We start from the raw sequence: 27,365 nt of genomic DNA, 5'->3' as shown, positions 1-27,365 counted from the left end.
CAGGACAGACTGTCCTGGCGCCTCAGATCAAGGAAAGCAGACCCCAAATATTGGGAAAAAGGGCTAGCTACCAGGCCGATCAAAAATGGTTTACGATAAAGCATTATGGCATAGATATGAATAGTAACTGAGTAATTTACATAATGCTATGGTCATCGCCGCGCTGTACCACCTCAGGTATGCTGACGTGAGCGCTTGATTCATACTATTACTTGTATGCTAATGACGCAATGTGTACGACCTACAAACCTGATGTTGGCGCTCGTTTTACCACTCCAAAACTTTTGGAAACAATTCTTGCAAAGTTTAATCAAAGTTTCATTATATTCGATTGCAAAATTTAAGACCTTACTTGGTTAATTCCTCAAGTTTGACCTCAAGAAAGGGATTTCCAGAAAATCTTTATTAATATCTTTAAATCTTCAGCTTTTGGCTTTCTAGAGTCTATTAAGGCTGTGCAAAGATAGATTTTATTCTGCGCAACAAACGATTTTATACAGGCCTGTCTTCTGAAGCACTTATGTTCCATTTCGATTTATCCTGGTACAGACAGACAGCTTCGCTACAACTATGTAGGTCAATGTCAAATAGAAGCAGTGTGTCATTGTTTCAGCCTTATAACTTTTTACGTTATAACGTTTCCTTGAATAAAAAGGGTTTGGTAACTAGAACACTAAAGTTTAATCACGAAATCATTATAGGTACTTACCTGTAGTCTAAATTTATCTAAATCGGTTCAGTAGGTTAAGCGAGATAAAGTAACAGACAGACAGAGCTACTTGAATTATAATATGTAATAATATGGATGGATGTTATCATCATCGTGTTATTGTACTTGATTTAGGAAAGCATTAATTTGAATGTCACTTCTACTAAATAGACTGACGATTTTAGTTAAATTTTGTGGTCTTCTTGTCCGTCACAGATGTCCCTAGCCCCTGCTGCTTCACGGTGAACTTTATGACTCGTATTTTTGCGTTCTCATTGATTGATTCCAAGAAGGAACGGTGACGGCGCTGCGCTGCACGCCCGCTGTATCGCTGACGAGTTATTTTCTGTTCCATTAGTCACGCGTGTATCCGGCGCGGGCGCAGGTCGCGTCGCTCTGCACTCTGCGTCTCGATAATAACGTAACACTGTTTGCAATAAAAAAAAAACTCGTTAAAACGAAAGAGAAACGACTTCTTTTGTCGCTAAAGGGTAGTAGGTCAGTGAAAAGTTTAAGTAAAAGTGATTAAAAAGTTAAAAGGGACACACCGAAACAGTTTATAATTTTTGCCTTGATTTTTGGAAATATTGATTGGGTTTTAGTGACTGATAGTGTTTAATTAAAAGGAAAACATGACATGAGTATAGTGATTTCATCCAAGAAATTGTTGTTACTAGAAATGTGAGTAATGTGACTCAACTAATATGACATTGGATTGTGATAACAGTGCTGTGGAATTTATTTCTTTCAAATAAATCGTCTAGTGCTAGAGTCACGTTGTGTATAGTGTCTGTATTTACATAAAAGTTAAACGTTTACAAGTTCTCCTTGGCTAGGTAAGTTGGAGCTTTTATTTTTGAAGATAACATAACAAACAAAACAAATAATTTGTAGCTATTAGTTGTAAGGGAGAAGAAGAGAAATAGTTTAGAAAATAGAAAATAATATGATAATATCATACTTATTCAAAAGCAGAACGTCAGAAGCAAAATGCTCATAAAAGTCATGTATATTAAAAACTCGCGCGCGAACTATTCCTTTGAGTGATCAATTCAGATGGTTGGTAAACACAAATACTTACATCAAAAATCTCATCAACTGTTCATTAGCTAATGATTACCAAACTTTTTTTTTGTTAAAATAGTACTCATGATTGATCATTACCTATTGAAAACACTTTTGACGTTGACTGTCCTTTATTTGTTTCAATGTTGATTTTGAAGCGAGAAACATGAGGGTAAATTGTGTGTAATATCAATGATAAATGTAACTAAAACGTATAACATTAATTAACAATGTCGATAAATTGTCGTTTTTATAAAACTCATACACAAAATTCTCTATTGGTTTCTTCGCTTCTTTAGCATTTTCATGTTACGTACATGGCCTTACTTCGTTCGTTCGTTTTGTATTTGCTGCACCACATGGCAACACGTTTAAAGCCGTTTGTACATTTTGTCAACACACGCTTTTATTTTCTTCGGTCATCCCACAGCCCGCCGTGGCCTCGATTCGTTGCGTGGGCGGCGCCCTTTCTCGCTCGCCGCCCACAGGTGCGTGGTAGCCCGTAGCCCATGTGGTTGGGTGTTAGTTGACAGGGACCAGTCTTGTCTCTTGCAAAAGTTGTTAAACTAGTAGTAATCTTGCACCTGTTGATAAGTTATAAGCTGTTTTCATTACTGTCCTTTTCTCTATTACGAGTAGGTAGGTATTCATTCAGAGTTGCAGTAAATGATAACGACAATTTACTTTTTACGTATGTTATTATATGTTAAGTCTAGAAACAGCAATATACTGTACAGTGTATGGCTTATCGTTTCGTATCTACATGGTTTTTATGTAAATATCGTTTTAATTTTGCAATAAAACAGTTTAAAATATGACTAATTAGTAGACGTCTTTCATGTTTTCAGTTATAAATATACCCAGCGATGAACCCATTTCGTTATTTGTTTTAAAATACAAACAGGATAAAATGCTGTTTAATATTCATTGCAATACTATACTAGTAATAGTATTTTTTCCTGTGTAAATAATTATCTTTTTGTACATATTACTTTTTTGGCAGTTAGGCCAGATAAAATACGAAACAACTAATTCATTTTGAGTAATCATTTTGCTTTCCTCAGCAATTAGTAAATCTCTGTGTAAATCGTATGTGTAGGTATGTAGCGTGTCAAGCCAAGTTCAAGTAACAGAACTGGCGAGCAGCACTGTGTGTAATTGGAGCCACTTTTGACCCCCTCATAACTCAAAAACTATTTCACATAAACGTGTAAAATTTTGCTCATATTATTGTAACTTACATGATCAATTTTAACTAACACAAATATTAAAAACATATTTTTTATTGATTGATTAAATGCCGATGTGATTCCAGCTAAATACTATACAGCATTTTACAATTAGTAAACACGATGTAGGTATATCTGACCTACCTCAACAGCTCGGAGTGTGCAGAAGTAAAGTGTGTAGTAATCATGTTTTTAAATTGTTACAGAAACTAAGATCTGAAAATCGAATCTTCAAAATGCAACGACCGATAATGCGATTGCTCATCTGGGCGTGTCTGGTGGGGCTCTGCTGGTGTCAAAGGGCGGAGCACCTGCTCGCACAGAACCCCTGCTCCAGCAAGACGAGCTGCAGCAACTGCATTCGCACCCCCAGCTGTGCGTGGTGCTTCGCCCCCGAGTTCAATGGACCCCGGTGCTTCAACCCCGCGATGGAGGGCGGCACCGCAGGCTGCAGCGAGGAGTATATCTTCAACCCGGACAACCAGCGCTCTATCGACCCTATATACAATAAGGAGCTGACTAGAGGTACCTAACTAATTTATTCATTTTATGTTGTATAGGTATATGTAATAGCCTATTACTAATAGGCTTTACTCCCTGCAGACTACAGACTTTTAGTCGGCAGATAGTTGGATCCGATTTTAATTTGTATGAAGAATCAGCCGATACCAAATCGGTGTAATGTGCGCACTGTCATACGTCTCCATACTGATTAACAGCCCGACTCAACTATCAGCCAACTAAAAGTCGGTGGTCTGCACCTAGCATAACACTTATTTATACTTCCTATTACCAAACCAAGTCCTAACAAAAATCATACCTAACTAATGATAATGACAGTTAAAATTCCATTTTTACATTGTATTGTGTAGGTAACGTGATGACTATTGAACGAATAGGTCGTTCTATCACTGTTTTGTGGTTCTACCTAATTGAACACTTAAATTGAGTTAAAAATGATGATTACATTTTTACATAATATTAAATTTTAGTCTACTAAACTATTTACAGTTTTGCGTGTATACAAAATATGAGAGTTATACCGGAAGAGATAATTGTCGCCCAGAAGCGTAGCGTACCTTGGCGGGGCCCCGTATAAAAATTTGTTTAAAGGGCCCCCCTTACGAAGGGTTAAAATTTCTCAAAAAAGAAAAAAATGTTAGCATAAAATTAAAAGAAATGTTTACTTATTCATCATAATTATCTATCTGTCACATTTTTTTTTTAAAAACAGTTAAATTAAATAATAACTCTCCTTGCCTTTTTTCGGCAAACTGATTAATTAAATCATTCATAGCTGATGATGACTAGTTTTTCTAAAGTTTCTGCCTCTATGGACAATAGTGACAGGTCTGACAGGCGTTCCTATCCCATAGAAGTTCTTAAATATTTTTTTATCAGTTTCGAGAAACTTCTTTCAGCAGTTGCAGTTGTAACTGGAAGAGTCAAAAATAAAAAGCCTGCTGTTATTACCTCCGGAAAACTGGTTGCAAGACTATTGAATTTTATCAGTAATAATTCAATGAGCTCCATAATGGAATGAATTTTTTGAATATCAGAATTCAGGCATGTTTTTTGAGCCTTAAATAATTTAGTCATAAAGATTTATTGAATGTCTATATTTAGCCGCCAGTTTTCCGGAAGCGTTTAATATCTATTCGTTTGAAGAAAACAGAAGTTTCTCTGGTTGTAATATTTCAAACATATTACTCAGGTTGCAAAGGCTCTGAAATCTTTTCTTAAAAGGGTTATGCCCACTTAGTATGGGACCTTTGGCCTGAGGTGGACAGACATTACAGCATGTAATTTGATGTTTATTAAATAGTCTATACCAGTAAGAAACAGAATATAAATATAATTTTGTATCCAAGTCCTTAAAAAAATTTTTTTTGGCTTAAGACTAGAAAGGTTAGAAGCAAAATAAAACACCATTTTTTTATTATTATTATTTTAATCTGACTCATGGGTCAATAAAATATTGTCTAGGAACTAGGCAGGTGGAAATACATGTTCCTGATACCTTGCCCAGCTCAAAAACCACTAAATTGTCATAACATGAGCACAGCGACCTACTGTTATTCGGCCAATATAAGGGCAAATGAATCCTCGTCCCATCATGTGTTTGTTGGGGCTCCACAGCATATGTAGCAGTTCGATCAGCTCACTGCCATCAGGGATGACATATTTGGTCAGATCCCCGCAGCTGAAACAAAGAAATTAATTATGGTATCATTCAAAATTAATTCTTTAAGATATTGAGATGTGATGTCAATTTTTATCTATCAGTTAGAAGTATTTGTATAGAAAAAAATATACACTTTGTTCAAATATATCAAGCCAATGTCTCTAATAAAATATAATGAAAATAATTATAAAAAAACTTACTTGACGAGGTGAAATCTGTTCCATTATTACATTATTTTCGAATATGTGATTCTCTTTCCGTGTTAATATGCAGTCTATGGAACGTATTTGAAACAAAGATAATCCACGTTAACTGTGACCGGTGCTAGTGGTTGCTTCTTCATTTGAAATATTATTTGTCCTTGATTGGTGCAGAGCCACACCGTGGACACGGTCCAACATGAGTGACAACATACACTGCTGTTATCAATCTAAAAAAAAGTTTTATTAGGATTATGGTAACCTACGGTAAAGGTAGTTGATCAAATACATTGTAAAAGGTATTCAACAAGTCCACACGCTCATTCAATAACTTACCAGCTGAGGAGTCATCCATCACCACTGACATTATAACCAACTGAACTTAATAAGCTCTAGGCTATTTCGCCTCCTCTGTATCATGTCAGCTATACAATTGATACAATATCATAGGTTCCTCATGAGATTGAGGAATTGCTGGTTGCATTATCCAAAATCGGCCTGGGGTTAACATTGGGGCTCGGGTCGGAGTCCATACGTAAGCCGTGGTCGGCGTTTAGGCAAGGTTCGAATCGATGTCCGAAAGTGAGCCATTGGTCATTCATTGGTTGAGTGAGATTCGTAGTTCGAGAGTATGCCAGGGTCCTCGGGAAGGGAAGCATCGAGGACCATGGTCAAAAAAATAAAGTCGTCAAAAGGGAAACTTATACAACACTCTTCTGCTTTTATTTTGGCAAAGACTTGGTTTTGAGAACTAAACAACACTCACGATGAAAAATACAAAACAAAGCAAATGACAGATATAACAGCTGTGACAATATTTTCAGTGTTGCCATGCTAATAATGTGGTGATGAATAAAAATACGAGCTATGTGCCCCGCCCACTGCCACTTGATTTTAGCAATTCTGCGAGCTATGTCGGTTACTTTGGTTCTCCTGCGGATCTCCTCATTTCTGATTCGATCACGCAGGGAAACTCCGAGCATAGCCCGCTCCATCGCCCTTTGGGTGACCTTGAGCCTTCTTATGAGGCCCATAGTAAGCGACCACGTCTCAGATCTGTATACCATCACTGGCAACACGCATTGGTCAAATACTTTCGACTTAAGACACTGCGGTATTTCGGACGTGAGTATATGGCGAAGCTTCCCGAACGCTGCCCATCCGAGTTGGATTCGACGATTGACCTCTTTCTCGAAGTTGGACCTACCTAACTGGACTGTTTGTCCCAGGTATACATAATTGTCAACAACTTCGAGTGTAGAGTCTCCAACCTTCAGAGGAGTGGGTGCAACACGGACATTAGACATGATTTTTGTCTTGTCCATGTTCATTCTGAGGCCCACTTGTTGAGAGGCTCTACTGAGGCCATCGAGCATTGTGCCTAGATCCTCCAAGGTCTCAGCCATGACTACGATATCGTCCGCGAATCGAAGGTGGGTGATGTACTCGCCGTTGATATTTATGCCAAATCCGTTCCAGTCCAGAAGCTTGAAGACATCTTCCAGGGCGGGAAGCCCATTGGGGCAGGAAAGTTCTCGAGTGGCGACCACGGGCTGGAAGACGTAGCGTGGGCAGGCCTCCTACTAGGTGGACCGACGATCTGGTAAAGGTCGCGGGAAGAGCCTGGATGCGGGCAGCGCAGGACCGTTCATTGTGGAAAACCTTGGGGGAGGCCTTTGTCCAGCAGTGGACGTCATTTGGCTGAAAAGAAAGAAAGAAAGAAGAAAGAATAAAAATAATCGATATAAAAATCGATTGTATTTTTTGATGACTCGAAATAAGGTGTATAATAAGGTGTGTGTGAAATAAGGTTTAATTTAGTTATTTAAATATTTTTGGTAGTGTTGTTGGAATATTAAAAAGGTTTTATAAATGTCATTTTAATGAATACGTGTTTAAAAAAATACTAATTGTCATAGTCGAAAACCAATCGATATGAATCGACTCTTACCGATAAGATTCATTTTGGCAACACTGAATTGAGTGATAAAGACAGGAAGTTGTAATTATCACATAAAGTACTATTTAAATTGGATTTTTATAAAGGCAAATTGATACAAAGTTACACTAAGTGAATACTTTAAAAATTAATTAAAAATTTTTGGCAAATTCATATTTTCATTAGCAGCTTGTCCACGCCAGGCCAGAAATGAACATTGTCCTTTGCTTTTTTTACTTTTCTCATTTCTGAAATTTAATGGGAAGTTTTTACTAATTTTTGCTTACGCACCTTGGTACCCCGTAGGGCCGGGGGCCCCGTATAATTGATACGCAGATACGGCGGTAGCTACGCCCCTGTTGTCGCCGTTCATTAATAGTGTCAAAATAACTTCACTTAACACTGAAAGTCCTGATTTAGAAGCTGTTTTCTACTTAGTTATTAAATTTTTAGCATTAAGAGTTGCATCTCAAACTGCTAATTTAAGGGTAGGTATACCCAAGCCCAACATTGATGAAACAAACGCTGGCCGTAACACTTGAAAATTTCGACGGGTTCATCCAGTGTCTAAGTAGCTCAGTTGGAAGAGCAGTCGCCTGGCAAGCGAAAGGTCGTGGGTTCAATTCCCGCCTTAGGCAGTTCGATTTTTTCAAGTTATTTATCTACTTGTTGTCTTTAAAGGCGTTTTCATTTGTAGCACAAGGCCGCATGAGCATGAGCTCGTCTACCTTCGAAGAGTCCAGCATGAAAGGCGGCAGCTTCGCAGCTGGCGGCGGAGGCTTCGGAGCAGCGGCTGGTGGCGACAACCTGGTGCAAATCAGGCCACAGCGAGTCAAACTGCAGTTGAGACAAAGTGAGTGAATAATTGCTATAGTCTGGTCTGCGAGCACGTAGAATTTTGTCCAATGACCCCAAGCTACCCCTCCTTATCGCTCGCGCGTAATTATGTTGCTGTCGCACTCGAACACTCACTGCGGGCGCCCGTCGCACAGTCGCGACAGCAATATAATTACGTGCTCACAGACCGGGCTTTACCAAGATAATTCATCAATGTCTTCGCGATAAAGGGGAATTTGGTTACTGTTATGACTTATAACAGGGTACGGTTGTAACAACCCGACTCTTGCTAGGTAGATAAGGGGTAAAAAGGGAAGGGCGTGCGAGCGACAAGACAAGTAAGGTTGTATGGACTCCCCCTTGTACCCCTCACCTACCGAACATTAATAAATAATTACATTCAAGTTGTTACAACCGTACCCTGTTACAATACTTACAACCGTACCCAGTCACTCAGTACCTACAAATCAACTGTGTCTAATTGCGACTCTCTTGCTGAAAGAATTCGCGTAAGTGGGGGCGTCATCTTTTTATTTATTTAATGCAATACGAGTAATACAATAACACTTACGTATCTTAAATAGGCGAGCAAAAATATGTTTGAAGGAAGTTTCGAATGCACATGAATTTTTACAACGCGCAACGAATGTCTTGTAAAAATAGATTTCTTGCATTAAAAGGTTATTAGAATCTAAATATGACTATGTGAGAATTTGACTTGATGAACTCATTATTGACTGTAATAGAATGAGTCATGAGATGATATATTGATGTTTTTATAAAAAAAAAAACGTATGTTTACTTAATCAGCAACACTATATTACGTATTTACCTACATTGTTAAACTAAGAACTTTGTTCGTGACTTTACGACATCTCACAAGCGTGACCCTACTCAATTACGAGTTTATAGTAGCGTAGTTCTGGGTTTATAGTTCAATAAATATTGTAATACTATGTGTTGTGTTAATACCTGCTTATAGTGCTTATTTATTAATGCGAGAAGGTACGGCATTGAGTTATATCAAAAGCTTAAATCTATTTTAATCACATCGAATGCACAGCAATAAAAATATAATGAATGAAGCAATAATTTAGTTGCTTTGACCCAGTTGCATTGCAATGTTGATAGTGATAAGTATGCGCTAATTAATTTATGCTTTGAGTATAATGATTTTATCTGTAATGAGGATTTGGTAACTTTACTTACTTCTTCATATCGTGTCGATAACAAACCTATACAGTGTAAGCCCAAAAGAGTTCTTACACTACTATTACTTCTACAAGAGTGGCGTTGTCAGGAGCATTCATTAAATATCCTTGCGTGCAGTTGTTTGGGCACGCAGGGCACGACATCATGTGCTTCATCGACTGTAACTTGACTGGTAAACACCAATACTAAATAATATTTCTTGTTTCATAGATGCGATGCAGACGCTGTCTTTCTCGTACTCCCAAGCTCAAGATTATCCCGTTGACTTGTACTACCTTATGGACCTCAGTCGCTCCATGAAGAACGACAAGGAGAAGCTCAGTACCCTCGGATCTCTGCTGTCCAGTACCATGAGGAATATTACATCAAAATTCAGAATTGGTTTTGGTTCCTTTGTGGATAAACTCGTCATGCCATATGTGTCAACTGTGCCTAAAAAGTAAGTTGGATGCTAGCACGTTATCATAATATACCCATACTGATATTATACATACATGCGAAAAGTTGTGAAGATAGAAGGAAAAAAATCTTCATGATTGTTCACATAAAAGTACTTGATGGATTTTGGTGATATTTTATAATTATAACAGGTACATCAGCCATATAGGATATCTCTATCTAATTTAAAAACCATAGAAAAGTGAAAATGAAGTAAAGCCATTTATTTTCGGTGTCTAAAATGTGTCTTTTCTGTATTTCATAAGGTCGTTTTTAAGTCAGTAAATGTGTTGTTTTAGCTTGAAATCGCCTTGCGAGGGCTGCGCTGCTCCCTATGGATTCATCAACCAGATGTCGCTTAGCACCGATACTGATAGTTTTGACGTAAGTTAATTTAGGTGTAGCGCTTAACTGAGTCAGTGACAATGACATATTAAATAAATAATAATAATAAATGTTCATCTCCACGAGTTTGCATCGAAAACAAAACACGCGAGACTGACTACACCTCCTGAAATATCTAATCGACAGGACAATCACGAGCGAGCATTGACGCACGCACGTGTATTCTTCACCCATTTGCATTGTAAAGACAATAAACTATGTATGTAAAAACGGTGGTGTAATTAATACTGTGCAGTATTTTAACTGCCTGAAGAATAATAGAAACACAAAATATAATTCATGCTCATGTATTTCCTCCGCCATTTTCCGCAGTTTGGCACCTCACGTCACACATCATTTTAATTTTACCGAAGTCAGCCCTATGGCTTCGGCGCAGTACCGATCCCTGACGTTTGTCAACAAAATGGTGCTCGACTCTTGAGACAAGTTAAATTACACCATATTGTTAACGACATTGAGCATACATTTTTTTAAATACCTTCGCGAAGGAAAACTTTTGTACGCAGTAGGTACCACAGAATAATAATAATTATAATATAACAAATTAACAATATTATACATAGAATGGTACTTATAGTGCGCACATTTTAGTAATTATAATTGTTTGTGGTTAAGAACGCATGTTATGTTTTATCATATAAAATTAATTTGTATAAAGTACAAAAAGACAGCATCAATTTGGAGTAAATTTTGTTATTTCCTTCTATATACATACATATTTGTACATCCTCTAGAATTCCTTTGTGCTATTTCTAATTAACATGCATAAGAAATGATTGATAAAATTGTTTTCACGTAGGGAATAACCTAAGGCATGTAATAAATTAATTTACATGAGTTCGGTTAATATAATAGCGAACCGACTGAATATTCGTTTCGGGGTAAAGTGAGTTGCATTTATGTGCTTAACATTTTACTATTTGTATACCTTTCTATGTTATTGAAAATTTCACTGTCAGCTGTGAAGGGTCATCGTCAGGTCATTTAGTCGACTCTGTTTAATTTGACCTACACCGCCCACGCTGGCCAAACGAGTTGGGGAAGCTTGATATTCGCATGTGTCCCTAATAAAAATAGCGGGCAGCGTATACCGGTCTTTCCTGAACACTATACAGGGTTTCCCGAAAACAATGGATAACCCTGTAACCATCGATAGGCCTCGCCATGGTCTCCCTAACGGCTAATTTTGACCCTAGTAAGAACATCACTGTTTTCAAGATTTTTGAGTTTTTGTGCATTTTTAGAAAATTTTCACCCGTGATTACTTTTTCTCATTACCTTAAAAACTTCCTTGGTAAATTGAGATTCTAAAAAGATATCACAAGCCTATGTATTCTGTATTATTCTTATTTCATGGCTACTTGAATAGCAACTAGTAAGAAGAAAACTGCAAAAAAGAGTTTTTCTCGTAATAAGTTAAACTAAGACTGCATAGTGGCATTAAATACAAATGGAAAATTTTTAGCGTAGGAATTTAAATAAAGCAACATTTTATCATCATCCATCATTTCAGCCATAGGACGTCCACTGCTGAACATAGGCCTACCCCAATGATTTTCATAATGACCGGTTGGTAGCGGCCTGCATCCAGCACCTTCCTGCTTACCTTTATTGTTCTGCATAAAAATATGTGATGTCTATTCCAGAGGGCAGTAGCGGACGCAGACGTGTCCGGCAACCTGGACGCGCCGGAGGGCGGCTTCGACGCCATCATGCAGGCCGTGGTGTGCAAGCAGCAGATCGGCTGGCGAGACCAGGCCCGGAGGCTGCTGGTGTTCTCGACCGACGCCGGGTTCCATTATGCTGGGGACGGCAAGGTAATAATACAATGTTCCGCTAAATTTTCGTGTTCAATGTAGGTACATCTAGGAGAACGAAATTTTTTGGAGGTACACCACAAATAAAAACCTTGTTTTTCCGAGGCACGCTATCTAATGATCACGGTACACCAGAGTGCCGCGGTACAGCCTTTGCGGAACACTCATAAAACTCATTTTATTTTTGCAAGCATGCTTTTAAAAACACTTTTACACGTCCCAGTATTAACCCTACCGGTGTTCGGGACAATAAATGGGCCAGTGTTGAGAAGATAATATAATATTGGAATGGCTGCATCCTCAAATTGGACAATTTCAGACAGCGTCATCTAGCCCCAAAGCAAATTATTATGCTTGTGTTCTGGAAACTAGCAAAAATATTTTTTTACCATTCCGTTATCTATCAAATGCTGGAAAAAATGATAATACGCATTAATAAGCGATGGCTTAACCACAACAATTCGTCATTTACATCGCAATTTTCCTGCTGGTTATTGATATCGGCGGAACATACCGGAATTTAACAGACGTAAACATATCCAGTACAGATGCACCCGTTAATATAGGTCCTACTAAAATAGCTTTTATAGATATTTGATTTAATTCTAGATACAATTATTATAAAGTTCATGATTTGTTACAGCTTGGAGGTATCGTTCAACCAAACGACGGAGAATGTCACATGGAAAATAATACGTACACGCATTCAACCATTCAAGATTACCCAAGTATTTCACAGATCAATCTAAAGGTAAGATATCATTTATTTAAATCTGCTTTCTAGGCTTTTGTTATTCTATTTGTTAATTTTTACTAAACATTTGTGATTCAGGTGAAACAAAACGCAATAAACGTTATATTCGCGGTGACGACGGAACAAATTGGCGTGTACGAGGAACTGAGCAAACACATCGAGGGCTCAAGTAGTGGTGTGCTCAGTGAAGACTCGGGTAACGTCGTGGAGCTCGTGAGAGACCAATATAATGTAAGTGTTGTGAAACTTACAGGAATAATGAATAGAATTAAAATCGCCACGGATCTTTTCCCACCGCTGCATTCCTGTGTAGCCAATAAAACCCCTATCAGTGAAGGCAAATATGCCCAGGGGGAAAGGTAAACTCGGTACAATTTTAGTCTACCCTAAAAGTGGCAATATCTCAATGGCGATGGCATCGGACTGCTGTTTCGATATGTATTGTTTGAACCCACTCCTAACTTTGACCACAAATGTACTGCCAACTATCAAATTGACTATCTCTAGAAAAAGTGTAAGCAATGTAAAGTTTTATACCGCTAAAAACACCCTTTATAAATGACTAGCGGCCGCCCGCGACTACGTACGCGTGGATCCCGTTTTACCCCCTTAGGGGTGGAGTTTCGTAAAATACTTTCTTAGCGGATGCCTACGTGATAACATCTACCTGCATGCCAAATTTCAGCCCGATCCGTCCAGTGATTTGGGCTGTGCGTTGATTGATAGATCACTATGTCAGTCAGTCAGTCAGCTTTGAGTTATTATATTTAGATATAATATCTAGCTAGGCGCTATTTTGCAACAAAAATATAGTTGATGTCCATTTGACTGTACATTGATGCAGCGAAACATGAAGATATTTGAATTATACTGACATGATCACCGCTCTTGTGTACTTATGTGATAAAGCGGTGACAATTTACGTCGTTAGCGATAAACGCAGCGTACCTAATGAGGGTCGTTTCAAGATTAAAACGATTCCGACGTGTAATCCTGCAATGATCGCAGTAATTGCTAGATTTCAGTTTTTGAGAACTCATATCTACTTCTGATACATATTTTTATGTCTTTAAATCAGTATACATTCACAACAGTCATGTCCTACATTTAGTGTTGTTATGACGTATACTACGCATTCGGTAAAACGACTAGACCAGAATAAATAACAAAGGTAGTCTATAATCATTTATAATCTAGGAGACCGTTATTCCAACTCATCCATGCTCGTAATTTGTTGCAGAAAATTACGTCCACAGTCGAGATGAAAGATACATCAAGCGATGCCGTGCAAATATCTTATTACTCATCGTGCAAGGGCGGCAAGGAGAAGGAGCAGACCAACAAGTGTGACGGGCTCAAGGTACCAAATTATATGATTACCGTGCCCATTAGCTTCGAATTGCAATTTTCTACTTATTTTTTATTGGTGGTATTGGTGGTTTAGTCAACTGTATTGCGATGCCTTGTTTTTTGCTACTTCCGATCTTTAGTAAATTTGTGTTTTTATTCACAACAAATACAAATACAGTGTGAGTCACGTTAAAGTGTACATATGAAAAAAGATGAAACTAGACCTATTTTTATCGACAAAAAAGAGGTCAAAAATTTTTGAGATTTTTTTTTAATTTTTTATAGAATTTTTTTTCTTCCAATTACTTATTGTAAAGAAAACGTTATATCTTTTAAACTAAGCGGTATATCCTAATAAAATAAAAACAGTAATAATGCTAAATAACAGGTGATACTAAAAAAATACATAAAATACACAAAAAAGGCCAACAAATAATAAAAAATGATACTTTTTGAAAAAAATCTGCTTTTAAATTCGTGATTTTTTGGTTATTTGATCAATTTCTCCAAAAAATGCCCCTATAACTGGTGATTTTTATTACTTTGTATTATTCTCTATCGTATTACCTTCGTAAAACCAAAAATTGCATGTCTCTATCCCTATCACAACGTTTGCAATGATCGTTTGATCTAAGCCTCTCCGGGCGCGCCATACAACGCTTCGTTAACAACGAAACTGAAAATGGCTCTAGATTTGTAATTTTGATAAAGACAAGTTAGATTTCAAATAAAAACAAAAGATTTCGAAGTAAAATAAGCATTTTAGTTAAAATTAAAATTGTCTCTACCTGTAGCGGAGAATAATGTTGTGGCAGGCCTTTGTTCAAACGATCATAGCAAATGTTGTGATAGGGATAGAGACATGCTATTTTTGGTTTTACAAAGATAATACGATAGAGAATAATACAAAGTAATAAAAACCACCTGTTATAGGGGCATTTTTTGGAGAAATTGATCAAATAACCAAAAAAATACGAATTTAAAAGCAGTTTTTTTTTTCAAAAAGTATCATTTTTTATTATTTGTTGGCCTTTTTTGTGTATTTTATGTATTTTTTTAGTATCGCCTGCTAATTAGCATTATTACTGTTTTTATTTTATCAGGATATACCGCTTAGTTTAAAAGTTATTACGTTTTCTTTACAATAAGTAATTGGAAGAAAAAAAATTCTATAAAAAATTAAAAAAAAATCTCAAAAATTTTTTGACCTCTTTTTTGTCGATAAAAATAGGTCTAGTTTCATCTATTTTCATATGTACACTTTAACGTGACTCACACTGTATGTCGTCGTCGTCGTCGTTTCAGCCAAATGACGTCCACTGCTGGACAAAGGCCTCCCCCAAATATGTATTAGACCAAAACTATTTATCAAAATAATGTCAATTGTCATTAACATCGCACAGCTATTCGAAAAAAAATTCATGACTAACGGTAGATACGAGGAAATTGAAACAGTGTCGTTTTTTTAGGTTGGAGATGTAGTCGAATTCACCGCTGAGATCACGTTGAAGGAGTGCCCGAAGGACCCCGAAAAGTGGAAACAATCATTCCAGATTTACCCTGTCGGTGTGTCTGAGACCCTTCACGTGGAAGTGGAAATGCTCTGTGACTGTCCCTGCGAGCATAAAGGACACCATGTGAGTACCTATATGTTTTTACAACCGATATTTTTGTGATTAAATATTCCTTTATTAAAAAAAATGTTTATTTGGTACCATATAAAAACAATACAAGAATAAACTTCACTGTAGTTTCGTCATTGCTAAATATTACCTACTTACATCAATCGAAATGAATCAGTCTTGGCAAGTGCGATTCGGAGCATTATAATGACGAACCGATGTGATGACTAAATTTCGAGCTATTCAAATAAAACGACATTATTGATGTATGCATTGCCTGTAATAATGATGTTCAAATTATTTTATTTAATAGGTAGGATTAATTAGTAGAATCTTCCTACAGGATTTTACATAAATGTAAACTTCAAACATCGCCATGCCTCGTTGGTGTCATGGTTATTTCGTAAAAATGACTCGTCTAAAGTAAAAATAAAAGAGTTAGAAACTGTTGTGTTTGATTATAAATGTTATCATAGAAAGCTTCCTAGTAAGTATACTTGAAAGTCTTGAAACATCATGCATTATGGGATCAGATGTGTTGATTTATTGATTCCGATGTCGGCCGCGACTTGCTTCTGGTATACCGGAATAAAAGGACTTCAGTATCCAACGATGGCTCTATTCGCAGGCCTACGACGACAGCGTATCCGTATGCAGCGGGCAAGGCATCTCCGCTTGTGGAGTTTGCCTCTGCAACCCCGGGCGCTTCGGAAAGGGCTGCGAGTGCTCGGCGCACGGCGGCGTGTCCCTGGAGCAGGAGCGCGGCTGCCGCCCCACCAACGCCACCTTCGGGCCGCTGTGCTCCAACCGCGGCACTTGTATCTGCGGCGTGTGCGAGTGCAACAAGATGGAGGACTCCTCCAAGGTACTCACTGACAGGGCGGGTGGCAGGGCTGCTAGGGCTCCGCGCACGGCGGCGTGTCCCTGGAGCAGACAAGATGGAGGACTCCTCCAAGGTACTCACTGACAGGGCGGGTGGCAGGGCTGCTAGGGCTCCGCGCACGGCGGCGTGTCCCTGGAGCAGACAAGATGGAGGACTCCTCCAAGGTACTCACTGACAGGGCGGGTGGCAGGGCTGCTAGGGCTCCGCGCACGGCGGCGTGTCCCTGGAGCAGACAAGATGGAGGACTCCTCCAAGGTACTCACTGACAGGGCGGGTGGCAGGGCTGCTAGGGCTCCGCGCACGGCGGCGTGTCCCTGGAGCAGACAAGATGGAGGACTCCTCCAAGGTACTCACTGACAGGGCGGGTAGCAGGGCTGCTAGGGCTCCGCGCACGGCGGCGTGTCCCTGGAGCAGACAAGATGGAGGACTCCTCCAAGGTACTCACTGACAGGGCGGGTAGCAGGGCTGCTAGGGCTCCGCGCACGGCGGCGTGTCCCTGGAGCAGACAAGATGGAGGACTCCTCCAAGGTACTCACTGACAGGGCGGGTGGCAGGGCTGCTAGGGCTCCGCGCACGGCGGCGTGTCCCTGGAGCAGACAAGATGGAGGACTCCTCCAAGGTACTCACTGACAGGGCGGGTGGCAGGGCTGCTAGGGCTCCGCGCACGGCGGCGTGTCCCTGGAGCAGACAAGATGGAGGACTCCTCCAAGGTACTCACTGACAGGGCGGGTGGCAGGGCTGCTAGGGCTCCGCGCACGGCGGCGTGTCCCTGGAGCAGACAAGATGGAGGACTCCTCCAAGGTACTCGCTGACAAGGCGGGTGGCAGGGCTGCTAGGGCTCCGCGCACGGCGGCGTGTCCCTGGAGCAGACAAGATGGAGGACTCCTCCAAGGTACTCGCTGACAAGGCGGGTGGCAGGGCTGCTAGGGCTCCGCGCACGGCGGCGTGTCCCTGGAGCAGACAAGATGGAGGACTCCTCCAAGGTACTCACTGACAGGGCGGGTAGCAGGTAGGGGTTGCAAGTCCCGGTACTAAGGAGTGTTACTGAATTCCCGGTACCAGGTCTAAGCCAGTACCGGGAAAACCGGGAAATTCGGGAATTTCGGTACCCACGTGAATGGTTATTATTTATTAAAACAAATTACCTAATTTGTACGTAATTTTAATAAAAATGTAAATAGGTTAACAAAAATATTAAACTTTCTCTGTTCAGTTCAATTGGTTTGTTACCTTAATAATAAATCAGTCCAAACAGTTACACAACACGACAAAACTAGTTATAAATGCCTATTAAAAATCATAACCGCCATATTCATAAAAAGCAACAATCGTCAACCTATTTTAGTTAAAATATGTTTTCTCACTTTCTATCAATGTCAAATACTGGCAGCGACAAGAGTTACCTAGAGTAGGCGCACACCGTTGATTTAGTTGGCCGATAGTTGTGCCCTATTTTAATTTGTATGAAGAATCGGCCAAATCTAATCGGCGTAGTGTGCGCACTCCCATACATGCCCATACTGATCAACTGCCCGACTAAGCTATCGGCCGACGAAAAATCAACGGTGTGCGCCTACTCTTAGGGACAAAACATAAATTAACTAAATTAGGTTTATAAAAAAACACGCTGTTGAAATAAATAATAAGTAGTATCTAAGTACAATCAGATAAAACAATCAGTCTTAAAAGAATAGTAATGAATTAGGAACATTATTAATATTTTTTCATTTGTTGATAGTGTGTACACAGTAGATATATGAGCTAAAGCAGTACGGAAACTTAGCCCTTTCGGCGAGTTAAATACCTACACTTCAACTGAGTGTTAGGGTTGGCACTCTTAATCTTTATAAAATTAATAAGGTTCTGACTTACTTATTTATTAAAATGTTTATTTAGGTTTTTTAATTATCAAATACCTAATGGAATAAATTAATTGACTAAGTAGTTAACAAAAAAATAAAACGTTAATTAGGTTCTATAATGATCGAATACATAATCGAATAAATTGATTAAGTACTATTAGAGGCCGGTAGAAGATATTCTATTCTCATAAATAAATATACCGGATACTTACTTTCACATAGCTATTACAAAATCAGATGTAAGCACTTTATTTAAAAAGTAATAAGTATTTAATCATTTTTACAATTCACAATTATTACGAAGTTTAAAAAATGAAAGTTCTGGTTTTGAAGATGCCGAGTTCAAGCAGCCGTATACTACTCAATACACTCGTGGCATGTTTTTTAAAAATACAGCGGACAGCGCATGCAATAAAATTATTATTAAAAACACAACGCGCGCGACACTCGCGACGGATGGACTGCGAGGTTCGCTTAGAGCTCGTGTAAAGCGTGCGTCTGTGTGCGTGAGTCTGATTTCGAGCGTTTGTATGAAGCTTCCGTACTGTTTGATTTATCTACTGTGGTGTGTACGTAAAAAGATGATGGCATCTAGTCAAAAAATTTTTATTAAAAATAAATTATTGAAGTCCCGAAAGTACCGAAAGTCCCGGGAATTGCATCGTCAGTACCGGAACTAGATAAAGGATTAGATTATCGGGAATTCCCGGGAAAAATGAGTACCGGGATTTCCCGGGAGCAAACCCTAGTAGCAGGGCTGCTAGGGCTCCGCGCACGGCGGCGTGTCCCTGGAGCAGACAAGATGGAGGACTCCTCCAAGGTACTCACTGACAGGGCGGGTATCAGGGCTGCTAGGGCTCCGCGCACGGCGGCGTGTCCCCGGAGCAGACAAGATGGAGGAATCCTCCAAGGTATAGTTGCGAGCGGTTTCAGCCTTGCGCTTGAGCAAGAATAAGACATAGCCACTATGTTCCAACTTTTAGCCTTTTAAGACTATTCTGAGAGCCTGTAACACGAAATAAATCTCTGTTTGAACTATCCGGGGGACGTAATTTTGACCTGATCATCACCTTCCATCAGTTAAGATGCAAGTCAACGAGTTTACTCATTGCGGGTTAAAAAACTGAATTAATTTTTATTGTGCTTTAACCTCAAGAAAATCAGGTCAAAGTTTTCGGAGAAGACACCGGCAGAAAGTTTCTGTCGCTAACCGTTAGCAACAGAAAATGAAGCGCATCATGCGTGTGCCACGAAAGTAGGAGAGGCCTAGAATAATGTCATATAATTCCTTAAAATTTGTCTATTGAACACCTTAAAGAAGCCATTTATATGTCTTAATTCTCCTGTATTTGTTATCAGGTGATATCTGGCCCGTTCTGCGAGTGCGACAACTTCACGTGCGACTTGAACAAGGGCAAGCTGTGCTCGGGCCCCGAGCACGGCGAGTGCGTGTGCGGCAAGTGCAGCTGCCGGCCCGAGTACACCGGGCCCGCCTGCCAGTGCCTGCGCGACCAGGCGCCCTGCCGCTCGCCCGGTATGGCTCTTATAGACTAATGCTGGATTTCTACCTATATTTAATCCTAATCCAAATTGGACGGATTTGGATTGTCAACTGTCAAATTTTAATATTATGATGTTTTTACATTTTTATATTGTTTATAAGACTATTTAAACAATATTAAAGTGTAAATGCATCGAACATTTTGGAAATATAATCTAAAACTGAATTCAATTTGACAGTTGTAATCTGGATTTGGACAAGGATTGATTATAGGAAACGGGCGTAAGAGTAGGCGCACACCGTTGATTTTTCGTCGGCCTATATTGGGAGCATACGCTTACAAACTTTCAGCTTTTATAAAATGACGTAGGTCTGTCGTTCACTAGCTCTTAGTCTCTTATGTAGCTGAGATTGGGGTGATATTACAATAAAAATGTTGGTCTGATGTGCTGTTGACTGTACATCCTGCCCTCGGCTGTAATCAAGTTTTCACTTCATTAAGGTCATCGGTCCACAGGTTTATTTATGCTGTGTCATATGGTTACATAATCGACATTCTCACTCATAAAATTATCACTATCGTGGGATTCCAAAATCATTCCTCTTCTGAAGCTAAAATGAAATAAAATAAAGCTAAAGTGGTTTTCTGAATAAAGAAAAATAAAATAAATAATTCCAAAACTTGCATGCAAGTATCCGGGGAGGTTTACTTGTGGACTAGTTTCCTTTTTCAATCACTTTCCATTTACTGAGTTTTTTTTTCATTAGAAAACGGTGAAATCTGCAGCGGCAACGGAAAATGTGTGTGTGGCCAGTGCGTGTGCAACGTCGACGACGATCGCCACTACTCCGGCAAATACTGCGACAAGTGTCCGGTAAGAAGATTGTTTTATTTTTAAATAGTTACTATGTTACAGTTCACGACGCCTAAGCTGAGCTTTGCATTTGTGTGAGTGATCACTAAAAGTAGAGTCAGACAAAAATCTTGTACCGTTAATAATAAGAGACTGCTTGAGTATTCTCAACAGCTTTGAGCAGACTATATGGCTCCAACGGTTTAATTAACAATGAAGTTGTTTTACTCATAAATATTGGTCGTTTTTAGGGCTAGTATGAAGTGCTTGAATGTCTACTTATCAACCCGGAAAGGGATCAACACCGTATTTCCTTTCGCCGCACTTACGTTACGGTACGGATAAATGTGCGTTGCAGTACGGAGTTTCATACTAAGAATACGGACCGCTTCAAGTTGATACGGTTTCAATCCGTTTCCGGACTTTCCGGGTTGATTAGTGTCCTTCGTTCTTTATGCTGTTAATTCATTTCAAGTTTCCAATTTTTTTCTTTTAATAAAACTTGAAAATATACAAATACAAAAGTTACAGGGCCCTAAAGTTGCGCTTAGCAAATATTCGCGCCATTTTGATCGGTGTAGTCACGACAGTCATTCGGAAATCACCCCTGCCCTGGTCCAGTGCTGTTGACCGATCCATTTATTTTTAAATCTAGTAGTTTTTAATTTTACAGCCAGGGTCACTCAAGATTCTTTCTTAGTAAAATTGTATAACCTTTTTAGACATATCCAAGACCTGACCATATACAGGGTGTTAGGTAAATGGGTATATGAGCCGACACTAGCCCATGTTAACATGGTCATATAAATGGTATGGTGAAGTCAGAAAATTGATATCTTCATTTTAATTATTTTAATTTTCATACAAATCGGATTTTGTAAAATTTATTTTGTATGAGAATTAAAAAAATTAAAATGATGATATCAAATTTCTTACTTCACCATACCATTTATATGCCCATGTTAACATGGGCTAGTGTCGGCTCATATACCCATTTACCTAACACCCTGTATAAAAAGAAAAAGAAGACTTTGACATTATAGTGTCATTCTCGACAATGCGTTAGGGGTGGTTAGCATTGTGATTGAAACTTGAACAGGTGGCCTAACGTTACGGCACCGCCTATGTTTAAGTTCCACGCGAAAATATGGAGGTAATTTAAATAATTAATTTCTCAGCCATTTCTTGATGGATTTCAAAAACAACTTCACCGGCTTTTTAGTTTTGGTCTATATTTTAATCCCATTCAGTGAAATCTAATGTTTTCAACATCACGAAACTTGTTCATTGTCAGTCTCTATCAGCGCAGTAGTATCTTTGCCAGTGCTCCCTCAACCCTCACTTAGAGTAGGCACACACCGCTGATTTTTAGTTGGCCGATAGTTGTGCCCGATTTTAAATTGTATGAAGAATCGGCCAAATCGAATCGGCGTAGTGTGCGCACTCCCATACATGCTCATACTGATCAACTGCCCGACTAAACTATCGGCCGACAAAAAATCAACGGTGTGCGCCTACTCTTACCCTCAATCTCCTACAGACGTGCCCGGGCAAGTGCGGCGAGTTCAAGGAGTGCGTGCAGTGCGAGGCGCACCATCGAGGCCCGCTGTACACAGAGGAGCCCACGGGCGCGCCCTGCGGCAACTGCGCGCTACACCCCATCATCGTCGAGGGCAAACTCGAAGGTACGTTAATACAGTACCCGGCATTAAATATTGCACATCGACCTTTGGAAAGAGAATCGGTTAATTTCGGCTCGTAGAGCGTTATCTCTGTCGCACACTACGATTGACAAAACGTCATTGACAAAACATTATTCAATGAAAATATTGCCCAAACCCTTAGTATTTCTCTTCGACAAATATTTTAACACATTGTGAACCACTTTTCTTTGATGACTATAAAAAGTTTTTAGCAATTTAATTCACAAAATCAATTGCACACATTTAAAATAAAGTTTGTTTACACTTTGCAAAACGTCATTGTCAGCCTTTGTTCAAGTGCGACAGTGATAACGCTCTACGAAACCGAAATTAGCCGATTGTCTCTTTCTAAAGGTCGATGTGCAATATTTATCGCCGGGTATTGTACGTTTCTATTGTAGACCGCATGAATAGGTCACTTTGCGGGTAAGATTCGATCAGTAGCTTTGCCATGAGTTTACATTACATTATAATCGCTACCAAGTACGTTAATAAGGGTAATCGCTAGCGAGTAAATATGGCAATCTTTAGTTCTTAAAAGTCGCTAGGGGTGCTGTGCTGTACAAACTGTTATACATTTTTTTACGCAGTAAACTCATGGTAAGCACACAGATACGTATAGCAGAAAGATTTCTAAAAGAGACGGACGGAAAAAGACGTCACGTCGTAGGTGAATATTGTAATTTATAATCAAATTTAAAGATTAACTTTTTTAATGATTTATCTTTATTTATGAAATTTATAAATAGTACAAGTACTATTTAAATTATGAGGATTAAGGATTGTAAATTACTTCAGCACTGCTAATCTTTATGGTTGTTGCAGCGAACGAAACATTGAACGAGCATTTATGTAGTTTCTACGACGACGAAGACTGCTTGTACCTTTACGTGTACTCGTACGACGAAAACCAGCGCTTGCTCATCCGGGCGCAGAAGGAACGAGAATGTCCAAAGAAGGTATGTTTAAGTAGCTTAAATCTCAACTAAAATAGAAAGACACGGGTCTTAACGCTACTAATTTGTCGTTTTAATAGGCTAGTTTCCTAAAAAAATTTTTTACCCCGTCAATTTTAGTACATATAAAACAAATATTGGACACGTATTTTTAATTGTCAATCAAACAAATAATTACAAAGTTATAGTGCGTTGAAGTTCCGCGCGACGTCACAAAGTGCTGCACTTTTACGCACTCACTGACGTCACGGGCCTTTTCTTTAGAACTTTGGCACGCTTTATCTCTTTACATTTTCATTACTTTTAAAAAGTGAAAAATACGTGTCGAGTAGTTTTTGATAAGCTAACTGACGGACTAATTAAAACTCTTGCTTTTTTACCCAGGAAACAACAATAGGGATATTGTTTAGCAACCGTTTTGGTTAAAAATTATGCAATATTTTATCCCTGACTTTACATAAGCGTGTAATGTCGAATTGAAAGAAATAATAAAGACATGACATATTCAGCGTTCCATTGCTTGTCAAATCTGATCAAAATCTGCTCTGCGATTTAAGAAAGGGAGGAAACCATGACAAATGACTTTCGCTTGATAACATTGGCTAGCATAACTTTCAATAAACCTTTATTTTTGTATGTAAGACATACATAGCCTCACGTTAACGGAGGACACTCAGTTGACAGCTATTGACGAGGGTCACACCCGCTCCGTGTCGCGCTAGGGTCGTACACATCGATTCCAATGTAATCGGGATACAAACTAGAATATGTATGTTTTATCGCAATATGACGGCCAGACAGCGATGACAAAACAAGTTCATTGAACTAGATTTGACCCAAAATACGGACTAAATCAGTTTATGCATTGTGCTTACAATATGATCTTTCGACAAACAAATATTTATTTTATCATGTAAATGTCATAATTCTTTCGACAGACAATAATTTATTTTATCATGTAAATATCATCATAATTCAAGTGAACATATTGCAATGATAGCTTTGACATAATATCATCATCTTTTGAAAGTGGGCAGGCACCCGCTGATTTAGCGGGGTTTAGCGGAGTCCTTATGCAAAAAAAATGGTATGATATCAAAATTCTTGCATTCATCGGTGACAATATTATGTATGTCAGTAATGTACGTTACAATTCGATAACTCGATAACAAGTGAGAGTCGTAACTTATGATGGTCAAGTCCTAGGTAAATTGACGTTATAATTGCCCTTAGGTGTTCATCCTGGGCATAGTCCTGGGCGTGATCGCGGCCATCGTGCTGGTGGGGCTGGCGCTGCTGATGCTGTGGAAGATGGTCACCACCATCCACGATCGCCGCGAGTTCGCGCGCTTTGAGAAGGAGCGCATGATGGCCAAATGGGACACCGTAAGTACAACACTGCTTTGGTTTTATTATTTCTTGAGTAGGTGAAAACTGCATACACGCAACTGCTTAATGACGCGTTTCCACTGCGGCTGAGCGGAGCTTAGAAGAGTTTAAATTATATCGTATTGAAGCGGCGCGAGTGGCGTGTGAAATAAGTGAAAAATCCGTGTCAGTTACATTTATTTAATGTGTGTGTTTTAATATCCTCTGTACTAAATAAAGGCTATAAATATATTATGTTCTGTTAAATATATTGTAAGAACACGGAATAACCACTTAACATTAATTAAAAATGAATATTTACAGTTCCGTTCAAATGCCCGACCGCAGCCAAATGACAAAATGTAATATTTAAACTCGCTTCGCGGTTGATGTTGATATAATGCCCCCATAGGCTCAGTAAATCTATCGCGCGTCTCTTTTGTTGTCGCTCCCGCGGGAGTCATGCGATATTGTTACTATGAACACTGACATTACATTTTTCTTTTCTCTGGACAGGGCGAGAATCCTATCTACAAGCAGGCGACCTCAACCTTCAAAAACCCCACGTACGCTGGGAAATAATGTGGATAATATTAACTTGACGACACTAAACCAACACACAAGTGTCTGGAGCGGTGAAGACACTTTCTTCGTCGGTTGCATTTCATAAGTAAAACAGTAGCATTAAAAATATTAAAATTGTGAAAGCTTATTGCTGGTGTTAGAAAAAGTTGCCTTATATTGTGCCTTTCATATATTAAAACATGTTTTAGTGTTTATTATACACTCATCCGCACATTATTGACTAGACTTAATGTAATATTACGTGACTATATTTTTGTCAGTTTTAAAAAAATACAAAAAACTGTTTCAATGCTTATCGAATAGAAATTCTGCGTTGCAAATTTTAAGGTCTGGAATAATCTCAATATTATTATATTGAAAGCGTTTTGTACTTATATGAGGGAGCGGTATGTGCTTATGTGTGTGTAGATGTAGACTCGGCAAGGTACGAATTGAAATTTAGCTTTCCTTGCTTGAAAAGTTTGTAGCATCCAGAAAAGTAGTGTTGTAAAATATCTGTCACAACGACCTGTTTAATTGTAGAAATATTGTATTCAGAGGCAATCTCGAGTCTGGAAATCAGTACATTATTTTTTTGTGGATAAAGATTTTGTATGTAGTCATAAAAAGAGTTTAGACGTTATAGATGAATGAAATTAGATGTGTTTGTGAACGTGTGTAAGGGGACTCATTTTGGTTGTCTGTATTGTCACTGCCAACAGTCAAGGTTTAATAGGGTATTTTACTACAGTCTGCCTTATTTACTACATTATTTCTTGTACTGTCTTTCTTTCTATTATCTTTTCTACACTTCTATTATACGTGTGCAACTCACATTTATTGTATTATTAATTTTTTAATTTACTTATAAGTAACTTTATCAAAAAAGGCAAAAATAGTAAATTTACCCTATTGTCTTCATCATATTGTGTATGAGAATGTATATTTAATAGATTCAAGTTGGCTTCCCTAATATTCTGGTGCCTTATACACCCTATTAACAGTAAATAATAAAACTAGTGCCATTACTAATATATAAATGAAGCGGTATTCCGTATGTAATATTTATTAAATTAGATATTTTGTAATGACTTGAATATTAATTTTATTCTGTAAGTGACATTTCTGATTATACGTAAGTTCAATTTTGTATTTACCTTAATTAATAATATTTTGCATTTTTGTCAAGTTTTTCTATCGTTATTTTTAGGTATTCTCTGACAACACTTTAGTCTTGCCTTTGTAAAATTATTTAAAACATACTTGAAATATTTGAATAATCTGTAATTCAATATACCTAATAAGAGCTTAAGTTTATTTTCAATATTTTCAAAGAATCAAAATATAAAATATACGCCAATAGAGGTTTTGAGATATTTACGTTTGTATATAATTATTTTGATAAATCTATAAATTATTTTTATTTTGTCGTGGTCTCTAATAGTAGCTAATAAAAATATTAACTCTACTTTCCTTGTTTTATTCGAAATATCTTCCACTATAAATAAATATTTCTTAAAAAACAAGCAACACTAATCTGTCAATTTCTAAGAATCCAAGGATGCTAGATCAGTTTATATTTTCACCATTCAGACAAGTTTACTAAGGTAACCTACCTACTTAATATGCATAAGAGAGAACTAACCATCAAAAACTCCGAATTTTGGTAAAATATCTGGTAAATTTAAACTGGTGTTGTATTCACTATCTGTAATTCGCAGATACAATTAGTGTGGTTAGCCGCTTGCGGTTAGTCTCGATAAGTAATAGCACAGAATAAGTAATAGTACAGGTACAGAAGGATTACTCCGCAAGACGATTTAAATAAATGCGAGTCTTGCTACGACGCGATACAGTGGAATTCAGCTCGCACAGCACTACGTACCTACAATTTTATTCACCTACAAGTTTT

The 27,365-nt window shown here is 38.5% G+C and overlaps 1 protein-coding gene, 1 long non-coding RNA gene and 1 other non-coding gene across 4 annotated transcripts in view; 2 read left to right on the top strand and 1 right to left on the bottom strand.

Moving 5' to 3' along the window:
• The window catches only part of LOC135071800 (integrin beta-PS), a 29,438-nt gene extending 2,517 nt beyond the window's left edge, over nucleotides 1-26,921 (top strand). The window contains exons 1-17 of one of the 2 annotated variants that reach the window (XM_063965630.1): nucleotides 1,062-1,545; nucleotides 3,210-3,528; nucleotides 8,025-8,180; nucleotides 9,587-9,815; nucleotides 10,114-10,198; nucleotides 11,866-12,036; nucleotides 12,680-12,787; nucleotides 12,869-13,021; nucleotides 14,031-14,150; nucleotides 15,610-15,777; nucleotides 16,391-16,627; nucleotides 19,867-20,041; nucleotides 20,777-20,883; nucleotides 22,403-22,547; nucleotides 23,391-23,524; nucleotides 24,755-24,907; nucleotides 25,406-26,921. In XM_063965630.1, coding sequence (XP_063821700.1) covers nucleotides 3,240-3,528; nucleotides 8,025-8,180; nucleotides 9,587-9,815; nucleotides 10,114-10,198; nucleotides 11,866-12,036; nucleotides 12,680-12,787; nucleotides 12,869-13,021; nucleotides 14,031-14,150; nucleotides 15,610-15,777; nucleotides 16,391-16,627; nucleotides 19,867-20,041; nucleotides 20,777-20,883; nucleotides 22,403-22,547; nucleotides 23,391-23,524; nucleotides 24,755-24,907; nucleotides 25,406-25,471 — 2,496 coding nt within the window. In that variant the 5' untranslated portion in view covers nucleotides 1,062-1,545; nucleotides 3,210-3,239 and the 3' untranslated portion in view covers nucleotides 25,472-26,921. Of the gene's footprint in view, nucleotides 1-1,061; nucleotides 1,546-3,209; nucleotides 3,529-8,024; nucleotides 8,181-9,586; nucleotides 9,816-10,113; nucleotides 10,199-11,865; nucleotides 12,037-12,679; nucleotides 12,788-12,868; nucleotides 13,022-14,030; nucleotides 14,151-15,609; nucleotides 15,778-16,390; nucleotides 16,628-19,866; nucleotides 20,042-20,776; nucleotides 20,884-22,402; nucleotides 22,548-23,390; nucleotides 23,525-24,754; nucleotides 24,908-25,405 lie in introns of those variants that run through there. The other variant, XM_063965629.1, reaches the window with a different exon arrangement.
• Nucleotides 4,918-6,228, bottom strand: LOC135071803 (uncharacterized). Its single transcript, XR_010257325.1, has 3 exons — nucleotides 5,725-6,228; nucleotides 5,389-5,618; nucleotides 4,918-5,206 (listed from the first exon to the last, which is right to left on the bottom strand). It is a non-coding gene; the product is annotated as an uncharacterized LOC135071803 (long non-coding RNA).
• Nucleotides 7,893-7,965, top strand: Trnaa-ggc (transfer RNA alanine (anticodon GGC)). The gene has a single exon. It is a non-coding gene; the product is annotated as a tRNA-Ala (tRNA).
• Nucleotides 26,922-27,365: the final 444 nt, after the last annotated feature.

This window comes from Ostrinia nubilalis, chromosome 5, assembly GCF_963855985.1.
Source record: "Ostrinia nubilalis chromosome 5, ilOstNubi1.1, whole genome shotgun sequence".
In the NCBI taxonomy this organism is placed as follows: domain Eukaryota; kingdom Metazoa; phylum Arthropoda; class Insecta; order Lepidoptera; family Crambidae; genus Ostrinia; species Ostrinia nubilalis.
Note: the sequence above shows the minus strand (reverse complement) of the source record. Positions and strands in the feature narration are given on the sequence as shown.